Source organism: Mya arenaria, chromosome 17 (assembly GCF_026914265.1).
Source record: "Mya arenaria isolate MELC-2E11 chromosome 17, ASM2691426v1".
NCBI lineage: Eukaryota > Metazoa > Mollusca > Bivalvia > Myida > Myidae > Mya > Mya arenaria.
Genome location: NC_069138.1, coordinates 17,383,574 through 17,406,526, shown reverse-complemented (window position 1 = coordinate 17,406,526; position 22,953 = coordinate 17,383,574). Strand labels below are relative to the sequence as shown.

General features: G+C 33.8%; 2 protein-coding genes across 6 annotated transcripts; one reads left to right on the top strand and one right to left on the bottom strand.

The window, feature by feature from the left end:
• The first annotated feature begins 69 nt into the window (after nucleotides 1–69).
• On the top strand, nucleotides 70–6,612 carry LOC128223908 (calcyclin-binding protein-like). The gene is made up of 6 exons (XM_052933371.1): nucleotides 70–135; nucleotides 1,393–1,606; nucleotides 2,113–2,209; nucleotides 2,920–3,019; nucleotides 4,567–4,673; nucleotides 5,305–6,612. The coding sequence occupies exons 1-6, from the start codon at nucleotides 118–120 to the stop codon at nucleotides 5,450–5,452; spliced, it is 684 nt and encodes a 227-aa protein (XP_052789331.1). The 5' UTR covers nucleotides 70–117; the 3' UTR covers nucleotides 5,453–6,612.
• On the bottom strand, nucleotides 6,544–22,804 carry LOC128223906 (RNA-binding protein RO60-like). 5 transcript variants are annotated; one of them, XM_052933366.1, is made up of 9 exons: nucleotides 22,750–22,804; nucleotides 19,100–19,646; nucleotides 18,298–18,512; nucleotides 17,424–17,605; nucleotides 15,542–15,701; nucleotides 14,327–14,464; nucleotides 13,539–13,784; nucleotides 12,267–12,436; nucleotides 6,544–12,127 (listed from the first exon to the last, which is right to left on the bottom strand). In XM_052933366.1, exons 2-9 carry the CDS (start codon nucleotides 19,614–19,616, stop codon nucleotides 11,992–11,994), a joined length of 1,764 nt encoding a protein of 587 aa, XP_052789326.1. In that variant the 5' UTR covers nucleotides 19,617–19,646; nucleotides 22,750–22,804; the 3' UTR covers nucleotides 6,544–11,991. The 5 variants fall into 5 exon arrangements, with proteins under 5 accessions (XP_052789326.1, XP_052789327.1, XP_052789325.1 ...); XM_052933367.1 differs by having other exon boundaries at nucleotides 22,761–22,788; XM_052933365.1 differs by lacking the exon at nucleotides 22,750–22,804 and adding an exon at nucleotides 22,673–22,731.
• Nucleotides 22,805–22,953: the final 149 nt, after the last annotated feature.

Below are 22,953 nucleotides of genomic sequence, written 5' to 3'. Positions count from 1 at the left end.
TTCGGAACACATCTAGTTCATAAAATTAATTCCTGATAATGCGAACTTTCGCATTTTGATAAACGCTAACTTCGCACATGTCGCGTGCTTCAAAGTGAAAGTAGATGTTCGAGAAACATGGCGAGCACGAGTGATGTATGTTATGATAGCTTATTTATGATCATGTAGTCAGAAGTGTTTGAAATGAAATAATTAGGGAAGAATTTCGCTGGACAAAGTAGACTAATTTCAATCTGTCAACAGTTTCGTTTAAAAATGAAATCCTTTCGCTTTCGTTTTTCAAAAAAAGAACATTTATAATTAAATTAATTAATCTCAATTTTATCCATATCATGTTTGATTGACAAACCTAAATGTTGTCTTAATTAATCCAGGGTCACGTGCAGGGTTTGACGTAAGGGGGGGGGGTCAACTTGGGGGGCGTAACCATGTGACTTTCGCCCCTCCATCAGAACTGAAATTTATTTGATTTGAAGTGTTGGCAAGGTGACCTAGACCCGGGGGTACTTGCCCACGAAAATTTTAACCATTTTTATTCCTAATTGGGTCATTTTATTTCTTTTTTCATCACTGTTCTCCTATATTGAAATAAAAAGTTGACTTGGAATATTTGAGGGGCCGAGTGCATCCTCCTGGATCCGCTTTTGTTTACATTATGCTATTTTTCTGATGTGTGTATGTAAGACCCTCAACTAAACTTACAAGTCTAAAGTAATAGACGAACAATGGGATTCTTCTAATCCCTAAACTGGTTGGCAAAAAGGTTATATTCTTATATTGCCATGTAAGTGCAAAAGTATTTTACTCCAAAAAAGTATTACATCCATTAAAAAAGTCCATTAAAAGACACAGACAACAGTTATGCATACATGAACTGCAGGTGTCCTTACGTATACGAGTATGTCTTGACAGAAAGGAATGAAAAAACAACCTTTAACCCATAATTGTTTATTGGTTAATGACTATAATTGTTCATTGGTTAATGACTTTTCCTACAATAACCTAATTAGAAATAACATATAATTTAAATTAAGCTTCTTTTTTATGATCTTTGATAGACTTATAATTTGCTCTAACACGGATACCCAATTAGAGTGAAAGGACGAAAAAGGAATCAAAACAATTTGTATGTTAAGGATTTGCCGTACAAAAGATCTTTAAAAAATCTGTCCACGTTCAAATATTTGGACTACCAGCCTTACATGATATTTTAACATGCCGTCCAGGCTTTTTTTAAAGATGTTTAGTCCAGCCTAAACACCATTCAAAAAATGGTCTTTGAAAACCTTTTAGAATGGTATGTAGCCCAAGACAAGAGTAAATCTTCTTTGGGTGTTGGGTGGACATTCGTGCTTCATTGTCTTCCAGCAAAATGGTATTTTTACATTTCAGTTACGCTTGGATGCAGAAGAATTACGTAAACTTCTTGCATTAGCTGAACGCAAACGTGTTAAGGACCTACTTACAATTGAGCTTCGAAAAGTGGAGACAGAAATAACAGCTCATGTTGAGCGTGAGGCAGCAGCAGCTAACCAGACTTCTGGGACAGCCCCTAAACCAGTTTCAACAAAACCACGCCTGCCTACAGTGGACATCAAGAACTATGGTAAGTCGTTACTGTGTGTATATATATATATATATATATACATTTTCAAGGGTAATATTAGGTCTGGTGCAGATTGGTCATCATATAATCACACTTTACTGTTAAACCAATCCTACATGAGTTTTATTGAAATGAATCTTCAATTTTCTGTGACACCCTGCTTAATTTATATGTGAATGTAAGCTATGAAGGGTAAACTTGGGAAATTTGGAGTACCAGGAATACAGTAATATAATATCATTTATAAAATTAAGATAAAAGTTGAACTAAATTAATCCAAAGGTTTCCCAAATAATTGATGTGGTTATTGTAAGTTTGGGCATACAATTTACGCATTATTTTAAATCAGTAACATCTTCAGTGATGGTACAAGTTGGTGTGATAACTGTTCCTGCACATCATTAAGTCAAAGGTTAACTAGATATTGGTGTTTTAAGTTCAGTGAAAAAGTATTTTATTTACTGCCAAGTTACTGGGTATCATATTTTGTTAAAATGTATTTGCAGCCTGGGACCAGTCAGAGAAGTTTATGAAGATCTATGCAACAGCCCCTGGAGTTCAAGATGTGCCTAAAGAACAAATCACTTGTAACTTCACAGAAAGGTAATTTATAAATAAACCTGAGGCAAGTCAGTGTTTCTTCTAGGCTTTTTGACCATGGCCTAGCCCTGTTCTACCCTTTGGACTGCCAGAATTCTGCAGTGCTTACCCCTTTCAATTAGAATTTTTAAAAAGATATTTAAACCTGTTTTTGAAAATCTGTAGTAAATTGTATTTATTTTAAAGTAAAGAATGTTGATGGGCAGGGTTCTGAAAGCTTGTTAGTGAAAAATTCTGAATTTTTGACAATGTATTTATAAAAACCCTTAATTTATTATTCAGAGAATTTCTTGCTTATTTTCATATTTATATTTAAACACATTGTGTCTTCTGTTGAAATTCAAATAAGGAACAAAAGCAATTGTTTCACCGATTTGGAAAATTTTATTAAGATGCTTTATGAATATGGACGGATAACGGCCCGATGTCATTTTATCAAAATTCTGGGGGAAAACCTGATAAAGGGCAGATTTTAAAACAATGCCAGTGTGTGAATGAATAAAACTCAAAATGTACAATAATTTTAGTATGATAAAACATGAGCAATTATAAATACATTACATGAATGCATATATCATCATTATTAGTAAAGAAGTTGTATTCTGATAATTTCATAATCTTCATTATATTGATAAAACATAGTTACATACCGAGTCTTACCGACTATAAATTGAATACCCTGTACATATAATTTTGCTGATTGTAATTTGTAGATCATTTAACCTACGATGTTCAGACGTGAAGGGAAAAAACTACACATGTGAAGTTGTACATCTGATGGAACCAATATCTCCTCAGGACAGCCTCTTCAAGGTATGAACAATGGTTTCAGTTCACCTTTAAGGTAGCATGCAATTCAATTTGCAAAGATGTGTTGGTTCATGAAAGTAAGCCATCCATCATAAGGACACATTATGCAACAATGTGTTAGATATTTCAGATATTAACATCGAAATAATTTCTGTTTGATTTATAATGATTAACCATGATGATTTTATTATTTTTGCAAGGATTACATTTTTGAATAACACCATAATGACACTACTATTATGATTTATCATAGGGATATAATAAAACCAAATTTGACAATGATTTAAAGCAACTTCATCAATTTCTTTCCTATAGCTGCACTCTCACAGATTGAACATTTTGACAACTTCTTTTAATTTTTGTCTTGGAACGAGCCATTTTTTGCAATAATCCATGGAAACAAGTGATATAAGACTGCTAACAAAAATTAGATCCAGACTTTTATATTGAATTTCAAAAACTAACATTTTATGCATTTATCTTAAACCGTTAGTAACGGTTTAAGCCATTAAACATTAATTTTCGAACGGAAATATACAAATCTGCGATGATGATGCCGCTCTTATCTTTTGTCAGCAATCTTTTATCATTGGTTTGCAGATATTTACGCAGAAATTTGCTCTTTCCAAGACAAAAAATAGAAAAGTTGTAAAAACGATAAATCTGTGAGAGTTTAACATTTAATTTCTTTTTAAAAAAGTTCTTTGTGAGAATATTCAAACATAACATTTTGTAACTTTACCTGTAGCTTTTTTTGTATTAATGATGAATAGATTACCTTTAAAGTATTCATTTAAAAAAATGTCCATTTGAAGGGTATAAATTGGTCAACATGCATATTTGACATTTATGATTATCAAATTATTTTTGCTGTTTTAAGCTGGCCTGTTTTTCTTGTTTTAATGTTTGCTATAAACAAAAAATCAACTTCAGGACTTGTTTTATGTTCTATTCATGTCGATATACATGGATATCATATAGATTCAAACTATTCAAGTCACATTATTCTCATTACATGATACAGCAAGAAATCAAACATTCATCCGACCAAACTGAATGTTTTAATGATATATATTTCAACATATATCAACACAAAAGATGGATGTTTTTTAATACAACATTTATAGGAATTATGTAACAGATTAGGTAATAATGGAAATTTTAAAATAGTAATGAGAGTGTAGGATTAAACCAAATGATATTGAAGAAACTGACAAAAATGTCCAATTTTCATTTCACAGAACATCAACGTATATTCAAAATTAATCACATAGCTATGTTTATAAGGAAAAGCAGACCTTTTACTAAAAAAAACTGAATCAAAATGGTTTTAGCTGAAGGGATTCTGTCCCAAAGCAGAGTGAAGGGGCTTAGACCAGGGTTAAGATTATTTCCACAGCAATTTATATTCATTTCAAAGTATGTCTTACTGTTTTCAATTCAAATATCCAGCAAAAAAAAAGAAGAAATTTACAACTGTTTCAAAAATATATATTCTTAATCCTAAAAATTATCATTCTTGGTTTGTTAGTGCTATATTTCTGTTCCAGGTGAAAACTGACATGGTTTTAGTAATGCTGAAGAAAAAAGAGACGGGAAAAACCTGGCCGTACGTCACTGTTACAGAGAAGAAAGTGAAAGACAAGCACAAAACTCCGTAAGTACACTTGTACTTAGTTAAGGCCACACCAAAGCTGATATTTTGTTCGATAATGGGAGTTGAAAGTTCACATGTACTTAGTTAAGGCGGAACTAAAGTTTATATTTTGTTCAAGAATGAGAGCTGTAAGTTCACATGTATTTGGTTAAGTCCACATCAAAGTTGATATTTCATTCGAGGATGGGAGCTGTAATTCACATGCATATAAGCATAAGGTCACACCAAAGCTGATGTTTTGTTTGAGGATGGGAGCCATAAGTTCACATGTACTTAGTTAAGGCCACACCAAAGTTAATATTTTGTTCAAGGATGGGAGCCGTAAGTTCACATGTATTTAGTTAGCCCACAACAAAAATTGATATTTCATTGGAGGTTTGGAGCGTCACTCCAGATGGTCACTTGTCAGATGTTTTTTGTCAGTGGCGGACAAAGTAATACATTTGATTATACAGCCATATGCTACGGAATACAATCATTTGATTGACAACAAAATTCATATTAATCACAAGTCATAAAATCTTGCTTTGACACCAGGCAAAATAATAGTATCCACTTGGTATATTTCTATGTAATACTAGTTTTGAATAAGACCCATTTATACCATAGATCTGTCATGTTCTCTCATCAGGGCCATGGACAAAGACGCGGACCCCAATGAAGGCCTGATGACGATGATGAAACAAATGTATGAAGATGGCGATGATGAGATGAAGAGAACAATAGCAAAAGCATGGACCGAGTCGCGCGGAAAACAAGGACCAGGAGATATGCTTTGATGTTGAAGAAATCAATGCTTTTGTGTGACTTGGATTCATGGTCCTTATTTGGTTCTGTACTTTTACTTGCTAAAGAGTGGACTTCGTCTTGTAAAAGACAAACAGTACGAGGCAATATGCTCTGATCTTGTAGAAGAACTGATTTATATTTCTTAGGCCTACCAAAATGGACACTTTTTTACCAGAGAATGCTAACAGACCTACCACAACATAATATTGTACTAGTCGTTGAGTAAATTTGCGAAAAAAGTGATTTTATACGAACAAAATTTTTGTGACCAAACATATCCATATGCTTCATCACTTCTTTTATTTTGTTGATAATGTAAAAAATGCCCGCAAAAGTATTGCTAAAGTTTATAGATTATGAAAAAAGAATCACTCAAAAAAAGTATTGCTGAAGTTTGTGAAAAAAGAAACATTTGATTTAAGTATTACTAAAGTTATAGATTATGAAGAAAAAAAACACTTATAAAAGTATAGTTTGTAGATTGTGACAAATGTACATAGAACATTGTTGTGCAACCACTTCACTGTTAACATGACCTATTAACTATTAGGCCTAAAGTTATGATGAAACTCTTTGAATGAATGCTTCTCAATACTATGTGTAAGCATTAGGCCGATTGTTCAAAACTTTGTTAAAGTATCAAATGTGTTAACAGTTTCATCAAAGGATGAGCTAGTGTTTATATATATATTTAAATAAAACAAGCCCAGCTGAAACGTTGTCTCTAAACTTGTTAAGTTTAACTGCCTATCACAAGGATGTGGATGAAACTTCCAGACATGATCCTTGCTGTAAACCTTACCACAGTTCTGAACAATCGGCCATTCGCTAACTTACTGACTAGTTAAATATGCTGGTATGCATACATTTGAAAGCCCAGCACTAATAAAACGATCTTCAGGGTTCTTAAAGTTTGACATTTTGTATCCAGTAAGTTTTTTTTGTATCCAGTGAGACCAATGCATGCCTCTGCAAGAAACTGACCTTGATCGCTTAATGGTGATTTGATCAACGCAAAAGTATTAAAGACAAACACCAGTTCTCTGTAGCATTTAGCTTTATTTGGGGAATTTTCTTATAAATACCTTTTTTATTACACATTTCATTATTACTCATTGTATAAATAGTACATAAAGAATATGAATTACTACACTGTGTTGCGTTATACATGTTGATTTAGTATACCAGGAAGTACATGAATATGAATATTACATACTATATGTTAAATCGAAAATGTCATGGAACTTCGAAAATATATGTATATCCACAAATATACATGTATACATGCAGCATGCAAAACTATTACAGATTTTATATGTTTTTGGTTTCTGTAAAGCCAAGTTTATACATGTATGATTTATTTGGGGCATATCTATTTATACATACAACCCACTAATGAAAAGTATTTAAAAAAAAAAAAGATTAACATAAATGAAGCAAAGTACTGGTAATCTCCCCCTATGGATTTTCCTATATATTTTGCCTTGTTGGGGTTGGTTGTATGTTAAAATGGAATAGCCTTTATGCAGTATCAGATGATTAACACATGATGGAGAGCTCTCTCATTTCTATTACACCATCTTTGCTTTTAGAATGAAATTGGAAACTAAAATATGAATTAATAGTAAATAACTTCAGTTTGAATATTGGCTTGCTCTGCTGTTCTGACTATTCTTACCCAGACTGGTTTGGGGCAGAATACTGTCGCTATCCACATCCGTATGAATTAAGCAATAAACTGAAGTCTTAAAAAACTTGAATGGCAAACTTTGTTTAAAGTATACAGAGGGCATTAATACGATTAATCCTTTAACTATCAGATCTGAAGAAAACAGCTGAACTGAACATGGCATTACAATAAGGTGTCCACTCTTGGATACATTCGTTACAGAAAGTGGTTATTTCATTAATGTATCTTATAAGTAACCTTGATGTCAGTTCATGCACTCTGTAGATGAAGACTCATGAATTTATTGCTAAAGGTTTCTCAAGATATTGCCAACACTGCAAACTGCAAAAACATGTATGTGATATACACTTCCCTCTATAAAATGACATGTAAAATGATGCATCTTACAAAGAAATGGGCAACAACCTCAGAATATAAAAAAATGGGAGTATACAATACAATAAATTGTTTACGATATGCATGACATTAAAGGTGGGTATAATAAATGAAAATGCGCCAAACAATACACATATTGGCTAAGATGAGACTGGAATTAGGTATACATAAATTGACTACCATAAATACTGAAAGACATTAAGATTGTATTGTAAAGATTAGAGCATAAATGCAATATAAACAAGAAAGGCCGCAATGCGACAAAACCAGGTTTTCAATGATTGACAGGACTTTAACCTTTGTTGTGAGATTCAATTTCAACTGTTACCCTTGGGGCAAAATGCATTCCAATGGAAGTCCTCCATAACCTCTTCCCTCATACCAAGTTTGGTAACAATATGTCAACCCTAACTTAAGTTATGGTAAAGTTATTCAGTACCAAACGGTTATCCATTTTGAGTAACAATGAAGGGGCCACAAATGCAATCCCATAAAAGGATTCCATAAACTCTTCTATGTACCAAGTTTGGTCACAATATGTCGACCAATCCTAAAGTTATTCAGTTTCATAGGCAAATTTGACTAGGCCCACCCACCCAACTGCCAGCCCAAACAAGGACATTCTTCATTCTTATAACCAGGTTTCACAATGAGAACACCTGGTTAATAATCAAACTACAAATAGGCCTTATGAACCCGCCAATGACAAAATATATTAAGGTTAAGTATATCTTTTAATATTTCTGTCAAAACTAAACTAAAAAAGATACCTTGCAAATTCAAATAAACTGAAAAATGCAGTTCTGGAGTCAAAATATATACTACAACTTCTCAAGAAATTATTTCGAAAGTCATCATACAATATATGAGTTGATAAGGTGGCCTCGATAAGACTAGCACAAAAACATGTCGATACTAACAGGACTATCAACATACTCTTTTTGGAGTAAAAATTTTGGTGTAGTTCACCATCAAAAAAGTGTATGTTCTGTCCACGAGTCAAAATCATATTCCAAATTAGCGCCACTTGGTAGAAGCATTTAAGTGCTAACCTATGGTTTCTATCCCATATAAATATATGTCACGCCTCCAACATTAATGACAGAACGCCACTGGTCCAGGACTGGTCATGCGGTGACCCCATATTTTTCCTCATTGGGTCACTAAACAATATAGTGTTGTACCAAAATGGCTTCCATTTCCGATTCCAATGATAAAATTGGAATTGACATGTTTTCGAAATGATATAGAAGTTACTGGGTTAGTAGGTGACCCAGTATGGGATAAACAGAATGTATGAAACCATATTTAGATTCCAACCGACCATAACCTGTTCCTCGTATATCCCATATCGGATTACCTACAAACCCAATAACTTATAATACCACATCAACATTCTGGTATCTTAATAGTACCAAATAACTTCCAATAAATTGCCAAATTTTATATAAAAAGAGTACTTCACACTTTGATATTGTGAAAGTTCCTTTGGCATTGTCTATTATGTAGGCAACATTTTACATTCAAACATTAATCAACACATTAATAACATGTAAATGTATTTCATTAAATCACTCAATTGAGATTCAAATATTGAAAAACAAATTTAAACCCTTAATAAGTTAAATATCACCAAAAATGTACAACAAGAACAGTTTTTAAACAAAGATATCTGAATAAGATTACGTATAACAACGATATATGAATATATAAATTTCAAGGAGTTGTATATTGAATATAACATCTTTTAATATGTCAGTGGAAACCTGTTACATTGCATAGCCAAGAGAACTGTTGCAATGTTGTCTGTCTGAAATAAGCGGCGTTATAAAAGCAGTCTTTAATGTATCCTTAACTGCCCCCCAAAAAAACTTGCTGTTTCGTTAAACATGGCAAGATTTGAAATGATTTTCTAACAAAAACAAAACAATTTCAGAACACCTTTTTTAGCCAAAGGCTTTTTGCATCAAAAATGATACAAAAGTTTATCCATATCTGGATTGTTGGAATTGTGAGTTCATTGTTTAGAATCAGGAGCTGAACTGTCCCGGTGAAACTAAGCAGTGTAACTTGGGCAACAGGTGGTTTACATGAAAACATCAATAGAAAGCACCAAATAAAGCAACCTAAAGCACTTTGGCTTAAAACATGGTCATATGGAAATGTCTCTGACTTTGAAAAGAATAAATTCATTGAATAGAACAAACGCAAGAGTGATAAAATGACTCAATATGAACAAAAACAAATTGGAAGATTTGGAATTGAATGTAAAGAACGAAGCGAGAATTCATCAGGAATCCTAGGAACTTTTAATTTTTCCTACAAAATTGCTCCTACTTGGACTGATATAAATAACTTTATTTATTGAAGGTTACACATTAAGCTATGCAACATAACTTATTTACAATATGGCCTTCGTCAAAAAATACAACAGCAAATGTTTAAAATAAAACCCAAACAAAACATGCATGCACACACACACATCTTCACTTAAAACATTAAAAAAAGCTATCATAGTATATAATCTTTAACAAACACTTGTAAATAAGAAAATCATGTATTACAATTGCATTAGTGTCTAGATGTTCATACTCCTATAAAACTTAACGTACATAACATTTTGGAATCTTGATGAAACGACCCCCTGAATTTTTCAAACACTATATCAGAAACATGTTAATCATAAAAGGAAGATATGGGTCTATTCGTTAATTTTCGAAATGTTCAGTCAATTTTGAGCAGCAAGTCAAACATGTTTTACATAAAAGGTTTAATGAGAACAACCATTAGCCATAAGTATCCTTGACCTTCCGAACATGTTGCGATATCAACGCCAACGCCTGTAGTCACCAGGGTGAGTAGTCACGTGACTTATAGGGAGTCCTCACAGTGGTTACCAGGGGTCACAACTGATGTGAACAAACAAGTGGTGATAATTTCTAATTAATGTTTTTGACAGAAAAGATATATGTAATATTTCTTAGCCTATAAAAGACTATGCTATTTTCTGCTTCTATACGTGTGAAATACTTCAGATTTGCTTGTATTTTAATGATGCAATACTTGGCCAAACTTTCAACATGAAGATTCAATGCTAAAATTTTGGCCAAAGATTGCATCATTAAAATACCCCTTGAGGGGGAGGATTTATAAAACTTCTTAATTCATTTCTTAACTTAAAACACTTTCCTAATTTTAGAATCTCTTTATTCAAATGAAATAAAAACTTTCAGAATTCCCAGAATACATTACCGGTATTATTACTGACCTTATTGAAAAAAAAACATTCTAATGAACACTTAAACATTTCTTTTAATTTGACAATGAAAGTTTGAAGAAATCAATTTAAGTTAGGAAATGACTTAAGTTTATGAATACGGCCCCAGTTCACGTGATTCCTCTCCCTGGTCACAGCCAACTATGAAAGTCATCAAAATTACTGGTAGAAGTAATCTTCAAGCATATATATGTCCATGAATTCTGCACTTATTTCTAACTCAATTTGTTCTCAAATGAACATGAAGAAACAAATAAAAAGGATAAAAAATCTCTCTTTTTTTACAATTCAGTTTTAACTCAAGAACTGTATTAAAGAAAAAAAAGCATACACAAATCTTTTTTTTTTAAATTCATTTTTAACTCGGGAATTGTCTGACAGAATAAAAAGCATAAAAAAATCAAATTCAGAACTGTCAGAATACATCGCATACAAAAATCCATTATTTTTAATTCATATTTATCTTACAGTGAAATAACTGCTAACATTTACAAAGCTAACAATTTAAAAGCATTCATTTCCAACAACAATCAACAATCAACCCTCTAACAACAAATAACAACAGAGTTCTACACTAAAAAGGTTACACTATAATACATTGTAATCTAAAAATGAACATTGCACAATATCACCTGATTGCTTCTGTGTTTACATTTCAAACATTTCATATACAGTGCACAAAACTAGCACAAACACAAGCCCAGCATTGGTAAAACGTTTGCTGGGCTTGTTCAAAATTTAATTTTACATAGCAGCAATTTTGTAAAAATCAGAAAACGTTTGAGCCATTCAGAACAAGAACTCGGGCTAGTTTATTGAAGATTCTATGTTCGTTCACAGAATACACCAGCCACAAATCTTTTGTTTACATAATTTCAGAGTCAATTAATTCTGACTCAATAATTTGGTAATTTTATCCATATTTCAACTTTCAAGATGTTAACATCTTCATTATTTTATCTATTTTCTATTTTATCATGTATCTCAAAAAACAAATTACTCCCTTTGACTTCCAAACTGATGTTATCTAACATTTAGGCCAAACAATCATCTTTTAAACCAACATTTCTTATAAAAAGTACATTTTATCTGAACTTTATTGACACATTCTGCAATTAACAACTTTCACCAGACTTTGAAACAAATTCCCACTTTTGAAAAATAATCACTTAGACAGCTTATAATCTTCACAAAGTGTCCAATTTTTCGGTAACAAATTCGCTGATGATTTTGGGCACTGTTGCATCAAATCCACCAATATCAAGCATGCCCGGTTCAGTGGCAAACTCCAGTTTTGGGGAGGCGAGTCCACATATCACCATTCTGAAAGAATTACCAACAAGATTTTACTGCATGTACATGTGTATTTGCATTAACTATGTGTGTAATGCTTGTCTGGGCCCTGCCCTCTTTTACAAATGCTATGTTGATTTTTTTTCTAGTGACTTTAAAGTTCCCTTACTTCGTGTTAGGCAGTTTCATTTTTTGTCTATACTCGACTAGAGAGCTTCCTGGTGATGTTTCTCCCTCCGTTTCATGGCCATCAGACATCACAAGGATGACATCATACTTGCGTTTCTTCTCCAGGGCCCAGGTTACTGGGGATGCTGGGTCACAGGCTAGCGTCAGGTCCTGAACAATATAACGAGAATTTAACATAAATCTGTAATAAAGTTTGCTCAATGAAAATATTTTTTCCCTTTGTTTCATTGACGTTGGAAATAACGAGGATAAGAGCCCAGGTTACAGAGGATGCTGCAGTCACAGATTAGAATTTGGTCCTGCATGATAAAACATGGAGTATCTTCACATATAAATCTTTTTAAGTGTCCGGAAGATAAGGTAATGTAATAGACTAGTTAGGTTCCACTGTAAGCCGGAATGGAATGTATAAAATGCTTTAAATACTTTAGGCGACCATAAATCAATTGCTAGATTTTCATGCCTGCCCTCCCACTCTCTTTTACCGCTGCCCCTTAAATCTTATTGACTCAAATAAGGATGGGATCAGGGACTTCCTTGACACAGAGAAATTTAGTCACAGAGCAATTGTATGGCTAGGGACCCCCATTTACAACATACAGATGCACAATTATAGAACTTGACGAGTTATAGTTTCCTGTAAAACATTTATTTATCCTCCTAAAAGCAGTACATTAGTGAAGTTTGTTACAAAGTTAGCACAGGTATAATTTAATCTAAGGGCCTTGACCTTTAATCTGTTGATCTAAAAGTCAATAGGGATCTACAATAAGGATCTACAGGTCATGACCAACCTCCCCATCAACTTTGAGGACCATAGGTCCAAGCATTGTTTATATATTGATCTTTGTTTGATCTTGATTATATATGTTTTTGTGTTCAGGGTCACTGTGTCCCTCACCGTTAACCTGCTGACATAAAAATCAATAGGAGTAATATGTAGGTCATGACCAGCATATCTACCAGATCTGATGACCTTAAGCTAATACATACTCTAGTTATCAATCTGGCAAGGTTTTGTGTTCAAGGTCACCACAACCATCTGCTGGTCATGACGAAGCTCACTGCCAAATACGATCTAATAACACCTTAACGATCAGCAAACCTACCAACATTTGCGAGGCAGTATTAACCACCGCTTCTTTAAAGTGGGGCATAATTAATAGTATTACAACACCACACTCAATAACTGTTGGCCTTACATGCATATGAGTAAAACTCAAATTTAACCAAGAATGCCAGTTCTACTCACTGGCACGGCCATTAGCCCAATATCCTGTATAATATTCTCCATCTCAGCAGGATACTTCATCTGCGTGAGCGAAGCTGTGAAGAAGCCAAGATCCACACTTGATTCCTTCTTCTTGAGTATAGTAGCCATTAGGGCCATCACCTCGATGGCAGAAATAGATGGCGTTCCTCGAATGCCTTTCTGGAACTCACTCGAGGAAGCTTTCAGGGCAAGGAGATAGCTTTTTCCAGTTGTTGGAGTGTTTTTCTGAAATAACATATTTAGCTAAACATATTCCTTTTATAACTTGAATACATTTTATGGTCCAAATAATAAAGAATATTAAACATTCACATTGACGGCAGATATAGATGGCTTGCTGAAATTATGGTCACTCGGGTGTGTATCGCATTATCGGATATCATTTTAAATAGAGGATAATTGTCTGTTTCAGCGGAAGAATGAGATATATTTCACCTTGTGAGCACCAAAAGTCATTTTTCACAAGAGTTGTAGCCAAAAGGGAAATATGTACTATTAGAGTTCACGAAATAATATCATTATCAAGTGATATATCATTTTTTTCACTGATAATTCTCTATAAACTACAGCAAAGCAAACTTTCTTCCTTTAAATGTCTGACCAAATAATGTAGAAAAAAATAAATCTCCCTTTTTAGCATGGCAGATTTGCTGTTTGAATTTGAAATACCATTGGGAGATCTTTTTACAATCCATCACCGATGACAACATCTTATTTGTGAATATAATTTCAATGTCAGAGTTTTGAAGGCTAATAAAGGCACCTACCTCTACAGCGGCTCTAAATGCCTTATGCAGGGCCTCATAGATATCTGGGTTGTTTCTTTTGGCCTTCTCGGTGGCCTTGTTTTCGTCCGTCTCTTCTTTATTGACCCCTTCCCCTTGGCCCTTATCCTGCTTTTTCCCCTAAGATAAAAAAAGAATGACATGGAACTATTAACATGTGTGTAAATCCAAAACTAAATATAAATGTTACATAAAATACCATGTTACAAATCTTAATTGTTTCTAAAAAAATGAATATTATTTTTTAATGCTGTAGCTGAACTTTTACTTTTCTTAGTTTATTCTAATTTCTTTTAGCTTAACTGTGAAAAAGCTGGTACTGGTAGCTTATAGAATCACTCTAGAGTCTGTTCCCTGGGTAGAAACCAATACTGGTGTCCCAGTTTGAAACGCCATGAAAACATTCCTCTTGGTACAAGATGGACACTTGATCACCAATGTAGTTAAGACACTAATAACCTTGAGTGCTTTTTTTACATTTCTAGTTTTATTGGCTTTTAAATAGCAGGGTTATAAACCAGTGAGTTTTTTGATGCAATTTAATGCCTTCTAAAGGCTGTTTCCCCTTGCGAAAAACTTTCCCAAAATTTTATATCTTTTTCCTAATTTGATAAATGCAGATTATATTCATGATTAAAAAAAAAAGCAATGAATTTCTTGAAATAGAAACAAAATCTTGACAAGACTTACTCTTTCACAGCATAATGTATGCACAAAAAAGTTAAAACATGTATATTTGCCATTATATTAGCTATTTTGGCCTGGCCTGATTTTGTATTTTTCCCAAAGTCGACTTTTTTTCCCAATTTGCAAGGTACAGGCAGTAAAAATAATTCAAAAAGAAATCACTGTAAACAATTCAATTGATATTTTATGACAATATCAAATAGGCCAAAAAACTGTTTGTGTGGGATACATCATGTTCTAAAACAGGTAGGATTAGTAGGGTTTTTCTGGGTTTTTTTTATTAAGCTTCATCTTGGAATGATATTGTCATCTTTGAGGGATGGCATACAAGTTATCTTCAGTATAAAGCTTTATAAACATCACATTAAAACACACACAAAAATAAATAAATAATAGAACGGTAGAGTCGCTGCCTATTTCGTAGGAAGGTTTGGGTAACCTGAACCAATAGTATTTTTTCTTTAGGCCTTAAACTAGATTGGAAACCTTGATGAAAAACATAAAGCCAACCTTCTTTTTCTTCTTCTTCTTGCTCTGTGGTTGTTGATCCTCGTTGGTAGCAGCATGTTCCCTCTTCAGAGCCTTTCCCCCCTTTCCTCCGTGTTTCTTCACATCTGAGAACACTCGCACATAGTTACGAATGGCGATATAGATAAAGAAAGGACTGATCCTGAAAATTTAAGAATGACTGCCAAAATCTGCTTAAATACCAGGGGTATAAAACTTTGAAAGTTGATCACAGTTTACCTTTTTGAGCTGCTTGTACATTAAACAGATTTCATTGGTTAAAAGGAATTATTCAATAAATATTGGCCAATCAATAAACATTTTGGATAACTTGAACCAAACTGAAGAATTAGCCAGTTTTATACAATTGATGGCTGGTCTTAAATTGACCGACAGTGTTTTATCAGTATTATTTTCCCATTTTTTTCGAGACAAAATCTACCTGCACCTTGCTTATACCCCCAGAAAATTATAATCTAAAAATAATTATTGTATGCATAGTATTTTACACTTGCTGAAGGCTTATGCCTCCATACCTTGTCAATTAAGGAGCATGACTACAAGATCACCTTAAAGGGACTGTACACCAGATTGGCACCAAAAAAAGTATTTTTCTGTAACAAATCTCAGGACAATTATCTTATAGAATGTGTTACGCTTTGATATCATAATTGTTAACAAGGGAAAGTTACATCCCGGACACGACAAGCTATACTCTATGTCCTTATATGCAGCACCCCATTGTGAATAAACACTAAGTGTGACCTTGACCTTAGAGGTGGGGACATGGGTCTTGCATGCGACACGTCGTCTTGGTATGTGGAACACATGTGGCAAGTTATTTTAAAATCTGTCCATACAAGGGAAAGTTACAGCCCGGACACGAATTATCGGACACACGGACGGACGGATGGACAGTGCGATTTTAATATGCCCACCTTCGGTGACATAAAAACAGTACCTAAATGTTAAAAAAAAATGTGTCGGAGACCGGGTTCGAACCTGTGTTGCCAAAATTGCAGTCCAGCGTCGTATCCACTGAGCTATGAAGGCTTACTCTAATTGGGTGACATAATTAAGCTATACACCTGCCTCGGTAGTATCACGTGATAACACAGACTAGCCAATCACGTATAAGGAATGAATTCTACCTGGTAGACATACCCAATAATCTTTTTTAATGGAAAAATGCGAAACAACTGCTAAACTTAAATAAATTGTAAACTATGTGGTACTTCAGTTAGTAAGTTTCAATGCATTGTACACATCAATGTCAAGTTTATGTCAGTTTTCGACAATTTTCTTTTTTTTTCGCTTTTTTATCATACAGAGTACAGCCTCTTTAAGTGCCTTATGAAAATCAGATCTATTTCCTATGTACACACTAAAGATCAGAGCTACTTTTTATGAAGTCAGTGCTGTCTATTTAGATTCCCAAACCTTGAATCATTGATATCTTGCAGATTAAAGTGCACCTTGTATCTCATCTCCATGACTACTAGATACCCCAACATAAAAATCCAATCCATTTTCTCTGTAATCAATTAAGATCAGATCTACTTTCTCTGTAGGCAGTACCTCATGGAAAATCTGTCTTTAAATTGTACAATCAGTCAATCAGCAATTTCAATCATTTTTCAGATATGCACTTGGAATCAAAATTAAAATAAGTGTACGATACAATGAATAAACATAAAAGATATGTTGCATTTTCACTTTTGCATGTTGAAGTATAGCTTTAGTTTTTAACAGCAATCAAAATTATTTATACTGTTATTTTACTCAATTTTACAGAGAATAAAGCAACAAAGTGATAATGGATTTTTTAAATGATAAATATTCAACAATACTACATCATCATAATCATTTTTTCCCTAGTACCCACTGTTCAGATTCCAAAGATTCCATATCTTGAAGATGAGTGAGCACCTTATGTCGTATTTCTCGAACAACGGGATCACCATCAGTTCCACGGGCTGGCATTGTGAGGTACGCCCGGCGTCCTAGGGCTGGAAGACTGGTCATCACATCCTTCACTGTCATGTTAAGTAGCAGGCTATTCCAGATCTGTGAACAAATTGAAATAACTTTTTTTTTATCAATGTATGTTTGGTAAGCAATCATCAAATGATTCAAATCTTGTCGTTCTTTAAGCTCAGATGGCTAAAAAAAGCACTGATCATGTAAGCCCTTAAAAACACACTTCTGGTTCTTGTTATCCGACCCTATCTATGACATAGGTGTCGACCTTAATGATTTTATAGTCTGCCAGTAAAAAAAAATATATCCTACCTAGTACCTACCTGTTTTTGGACAAGATGTTACCCTCACCAAACAATTAATTTTCTTGCCTTAATACTGATTTTATTTAGTTTGACAAGACTGCTGCATTTACACCTTGGAATGTGCCATTCAGATTATTATAAGTAAATTGTGCATATTTCTTTAAAAAAGAGGTATATAAGGTTAACTTATTAATGCATCCATGGATTTTCTGACTCAAAAAACATATACATAAGTTTCAAGCTAAAGACATTTTATCTTGCATCCCGAGTCTCCTAGATCATCACTCATCAAATGTTAAACATTTGACTGGGACCAGATAACCCTTATTTGTCAACCGTAATGGTCACTGAATCGCCACTTGAAAAAAAAATGTAAGGAAAACCAAGTACAACTCATTAGTATGTTTCTGATTTATTACTCTCATTCACGCAATTATATCATAAAGCATTCTTTATAATCAAATTTACACAAACCTCTTTTGATGACAAGAGAGCCATCGGCACATACTCTTTGTGCAGTTCATACTCTTCCAGTTTCATAGCCGCAGCAAACCCGTCTGTTGAGTGCTTCACATACTCCACAGCATCGAAATATGCGACGAGTTTTGCTACAGGGGGTGCTGGGTCTGGGGTGGCTTCCTTCGCCGTTTTGAGTCCCTTGCATACAACCTTGACAATAAATGCTAGGCCTGAAGAATATACAAGAAATGTAATACATGTATGTTACATACTGAATCTACTTACTAGGCCATCAATTATAGGGTAAAAGGGCAGAGACTCTTCCAAGAGGTAAATTTGATGGAAAAAAGGAAAATTGGAATGACCACATATATTACTTATTTTGAAACGATATCAAGTATAAGTTATTGCTTGGTAACAAATATATGAGAACCACATTCATTTAATTGAACTCTATTGGTAGAATACAATCTAGGAAAAATGCATTCATATTGGCTATTTCTGGTGTGATTAGGGTCAAAAATATTTTTTTATCAAGGGGACATCCTGAAATTTTGACAGAAGAAGTGAAAAATATATACATTTTCAGGTTGGGAATGGGGCTATATTTTGCCTGTAAAATCACATGAAAGACAGCACAGCTTAAGTACAAGTTAAATTAAGCACTCTTACTAACCAATTACAGGTATAAAATTCAGTTCATGTTACAAATTCTTAAACAATTTCAGCCTTAAAACTGATCACTCAAATGTATTGGTACAAGGAGTTTCAATCTTTTATTACATCAGTTCATGTGTAGCAAGTAAACAACACTCACCATCATTTTTTGGTTTGATATGTGATAGTCGAAAGACGTCTTTGTGACTCCAACGCTCAACGTGTGTGTATCGCGTTACAAACTCTGCAATTTGTTTTGGATCTCTAGAGTTATACCAGTTATTGACAGTCCGTCTTAACCCTGATCCCCAACCTTTCGTAAACTGTGAACAAATCTTAATATGCTTCAGCCACGTGAAAAGATCAACGGGATTTGCACAAACTTCGTTCACAAGGTCATAAGCTGCTTTTTTCACAGCATCATTAGCACCTGCATGGCAAGATTGAGCTAGAATAAAGAGTAGAGGCTCACGTTTGTGATAAAGTTTGTCTGCGTGCACACGCTTAATACACTCAACTACACGCTGACCTTCACCATCATTCATCATGGTACACACTACATTGCCGAGGTAACGAAAAGACTTGTTTTTTCCTGGCAGGAAGAAGTTTCGCTCTGTTCCTGTTTTGAGGAAGCGAATAAGTTTTTCCTCATTCGAACGAACATCTCCTTCAGCCATCTTGGTTGATGGACTTTCTGTCTCTGATATCTAAAACAGAAAAATATGTGTAACAAATTGTTTATTATAACCCAATATAATCTCAGTTATATTACATTTTTTTTCCACAGAAATTGCCAGCATGACTTAACTACAGTGTACATCCCTGAAACACCCTTCAGACATATTGCCATGAAGGCTCATTTTTTTCATGTGGAGTGGAATCATGTGCATGCTCTCCTTTATTTTTGTTTTATCAAATACATGTAGGAGCACGTCCAGGCCTTAAAGCAGGTTTTACCGTCATTACTACCAACTTATGATAAATTATAAACTTGGGACACAATTATAAGTACATATTGTACAGTTGATTTTAACAGTGTCACGAGATTTTAAATTCAAATTTCTCTTCTATGTCTTGCTGCTACAGCTTCCTTGTTCTTTCATTATATGCCAGGTAGGTAATGGTAATTAATTTATGACATTTCAATAGAACTTAAAACATAATTGTTAACAAAATTATCAATATCATAACAATACAAACTTAATCACCTTAAAAAAGCAAAGTGAGACCAATAGCCTGAAAAGTGTTGCATTTGTTTCAACAGCCTAAGCTGCCTCATACTTCCGATCGTTCATTCATTTATGAATGATATGATGCATAAATTGTTCATTCAATGATTCTTTTGTGCATTTTTTTCTTTATTCATTCAAGCAAGAATTTGTTATTCCTAGTACATGCATTTATTTTGTTCATATATCAACTCAATCATGTTAGTGCAAGCATTTGTTTACTTTTTGTACATATTTGGCCATTCATTCAGACCCGTACAGACTCTTGCCGCTGCCACGGACCTATAAACCATGGATGGCAATTCTGGTCTGTGTTAATGCGATTTGCTTAATCTCACGCGTGCAGAGCAATTTCATTCCGAGATCTTACCATGTGGTCATTTTCGAGACATTCGACATCGGCCGAATATATACATGTAGGAAAACATTAATTAAAATTTACTCAAATGCGCTGTACTTTCATTTGAGTTGATAATAGTCCAATGGAATCTGATTAAAATCACAGTTACTGATTAAAATTAAAACTAAAATGAACAAGGCATAAATGTGAGGTTGATTATAGGTATCTCCGTTTGAAGACAAACTGGCTTTAAAAGGACGACTATTTGATTTTTAAATAATGATCGATACATCAATTATCCTAATTAAATATTAATTTAATCAGGTATATTTTAGGTCCTGATTAATACTTTGATAATTAGAGAAAATACAATAACAACAAACTACAAACATATTATATGCGACATGTCGGTGTTAAAAATAATTATCAGCAGAGCTGGCAGAAATAACCGAAGATCGCCGTTAATCACCGATCGGAGATTCTGAGGAATTTTCAGCTATTTGCCAAGCGCGCCCTAAGGATTGTGGGTAAATTATTATTTCTTATCGTTTCACTGATATCGGGCAGTTGCCAATCCATGGTTTATAGGTCTGTGCCGCTTCATATGATCAGTGCCAAAATTAATGAAATGCTGCCTGCCATCGACACACCTGTCTTCAACAACACATCATATTTTATATACGTGTGTAAATGCTATTATTTTTGCCTGCAGCTGTATTGCAGTCTGCACATCATGATCATGGTCTAGTCTAAAATAATGGACATGTTATATGGGATTCTTCAAATCCCTAACGTCTAAACGGGAATGTGCAAAAAACGGGGGTGTTTTAAAAATATTGAAATTGTTTTAAGTGAAGTATTTTATGGTTGAAATTGATCATAAAGAGTTATATTCATCTTTTACCATATAAGTGAAATGTTATTTTGCACTAAACAAGCATTTAATGCATTAAAACAAGTTGTTTACCTTTCCAATAAAAAAGTTGACTGACACAGACAACAATTATGCGAAGGGGAACAACTCGATACAATCGTAATAACTCTGCCTCCTCCGACAAAGCTTCGAGATAGACCTCGTTATACAATCGTAACAACTCGGCCATGGCCGAAATGTTCTGAGCGATTTAAAACTGTGCCCTAAAGCCTTGCAGGTGCCCTTCATGAATATATCTTTATGTTTTGACAGAATGAAATGAAGAAAAGCTGTCAAACTCATTAATATAAGTTGGATATTTATTTTTTGTGTACGGAACTTATATATACAATAACGTTATCATACAATATTTACACCTCAACTTCCATTTCTTAAATGAACTGCCTTTCGGCAATTGAGTTCATCAATCGATGAACGCAACATCTTCGGATATGTTCGGATCGTAATTCATTGGATAACAATATACATGAAAGCTATTGATCTTGTTATTGGTTGTATTGTGTCTGCAGGTCCCGTAAAATATAGATCACATTTTTAACAGTGTTAGTTTATCATATTTTAAATATAATGGTACCAGAAGTGTTTCAATTTTACGTTTTAAATTGATTTCAAGTGGTTAATCTTTTCCCGCGTTATTGTGACATCATTTGAAAAAAATGTTTCCGGTTATAGTCGGGTCGTTCTATTTACAGAATGGGTAAGAACGGATTACTTAAAGGTTTTCTTAAATGAAATGAAGATTTTTTTTAACAATTCTTGAATTAAATAATGAACTATTGGTGTAAATATAAGGAATGAATTGCGGGGTTGATGTCATTATCAGGGATATGAACGCAATTGGGTTGGTCGAAGTACGCGTGGAGTCCTTCGGACTCCACACACATTGACCAACCCAATTGCGTTCATACCCCGATAATGACATCAACCCCGCAATTCATTCCTTAAATATTTCTTGTTTTTATGATATTTTATAGACGCTATATGCTTTAACCCGGAATCCTGATCGGAACAACTACCCACTTTTGATACTAAACAATTTGTACGTGAAGGATTTGCCATATCAAAAATCTAAATAAAATCAGTCAACATACAATTTTTTTGACTAGATCATGGTCATGATGCTGACATTTCCACTATCCACAGATCTACTGTATGACTGTCATCGGTAAAACATTAAATTATGACTTCGCATGCAAATAAATAAAAAAATCATTTGAAAATGCTTATTACTTTTATTTTTTTGCAATATCCCAACATTAAGGACAAAAAAATGTTGAAATATTTCAAGTATGCAGCATCTTTCTTACCTGCAACTTACTTGTGTATGTGTTCTACGTCATCAAAACATGCTCTTCAAATGGGAAGGTGATAGCTTCGAATTAATTGATGTGTCAAAAATATCTTAATGTTTCGAATAAACTATTGAATCGAATTATTTTAGTCGAAATGTTGACAATATTGTTGTTGAATATTGTTTTCAGAGGCAAAAAATATCATAAAATGGGATAATT

Bases quoted from the DNA above. Each gene is read 5' to 3' on its own strand.
- LOC128223908 (XM_052933371.1), top strand. The intron at 2,210-2,919 runs GTAATTTATAAA...TGTAATTTGTAG, and splicing joins ACTTGTAACTTCACAGAAAG to ATCATTTAACCTACGATGTT. The intron at 4,674-5,304 runs GTAAGTACACTT...TTCTCTCATCAG, and splicing joins AAAGACAAGCACAAAACTCC to GGCCATGGACAAAGACGCGG.
- LOC128223906 (XM_052933365.1), bottom strand. From the start codon at position 22,699: ATGTTGGGATATTGCAAAAAAATAAAA. The intron at 18,513-19,099 runs GTGAGTGTTGTT...TATATTCTTCAG, and splicing joins TATCAAACCAAAAAATGATG to GCCTAGCATTTATTGTCAAG. The intron at 13,785-14,326 runs GTAGGTGCCTTT...ATGTTATTTCAG, and splicing joins CATTTAGAGCCGCTGTAGAG to AAAAACACTCCAACAACTGG.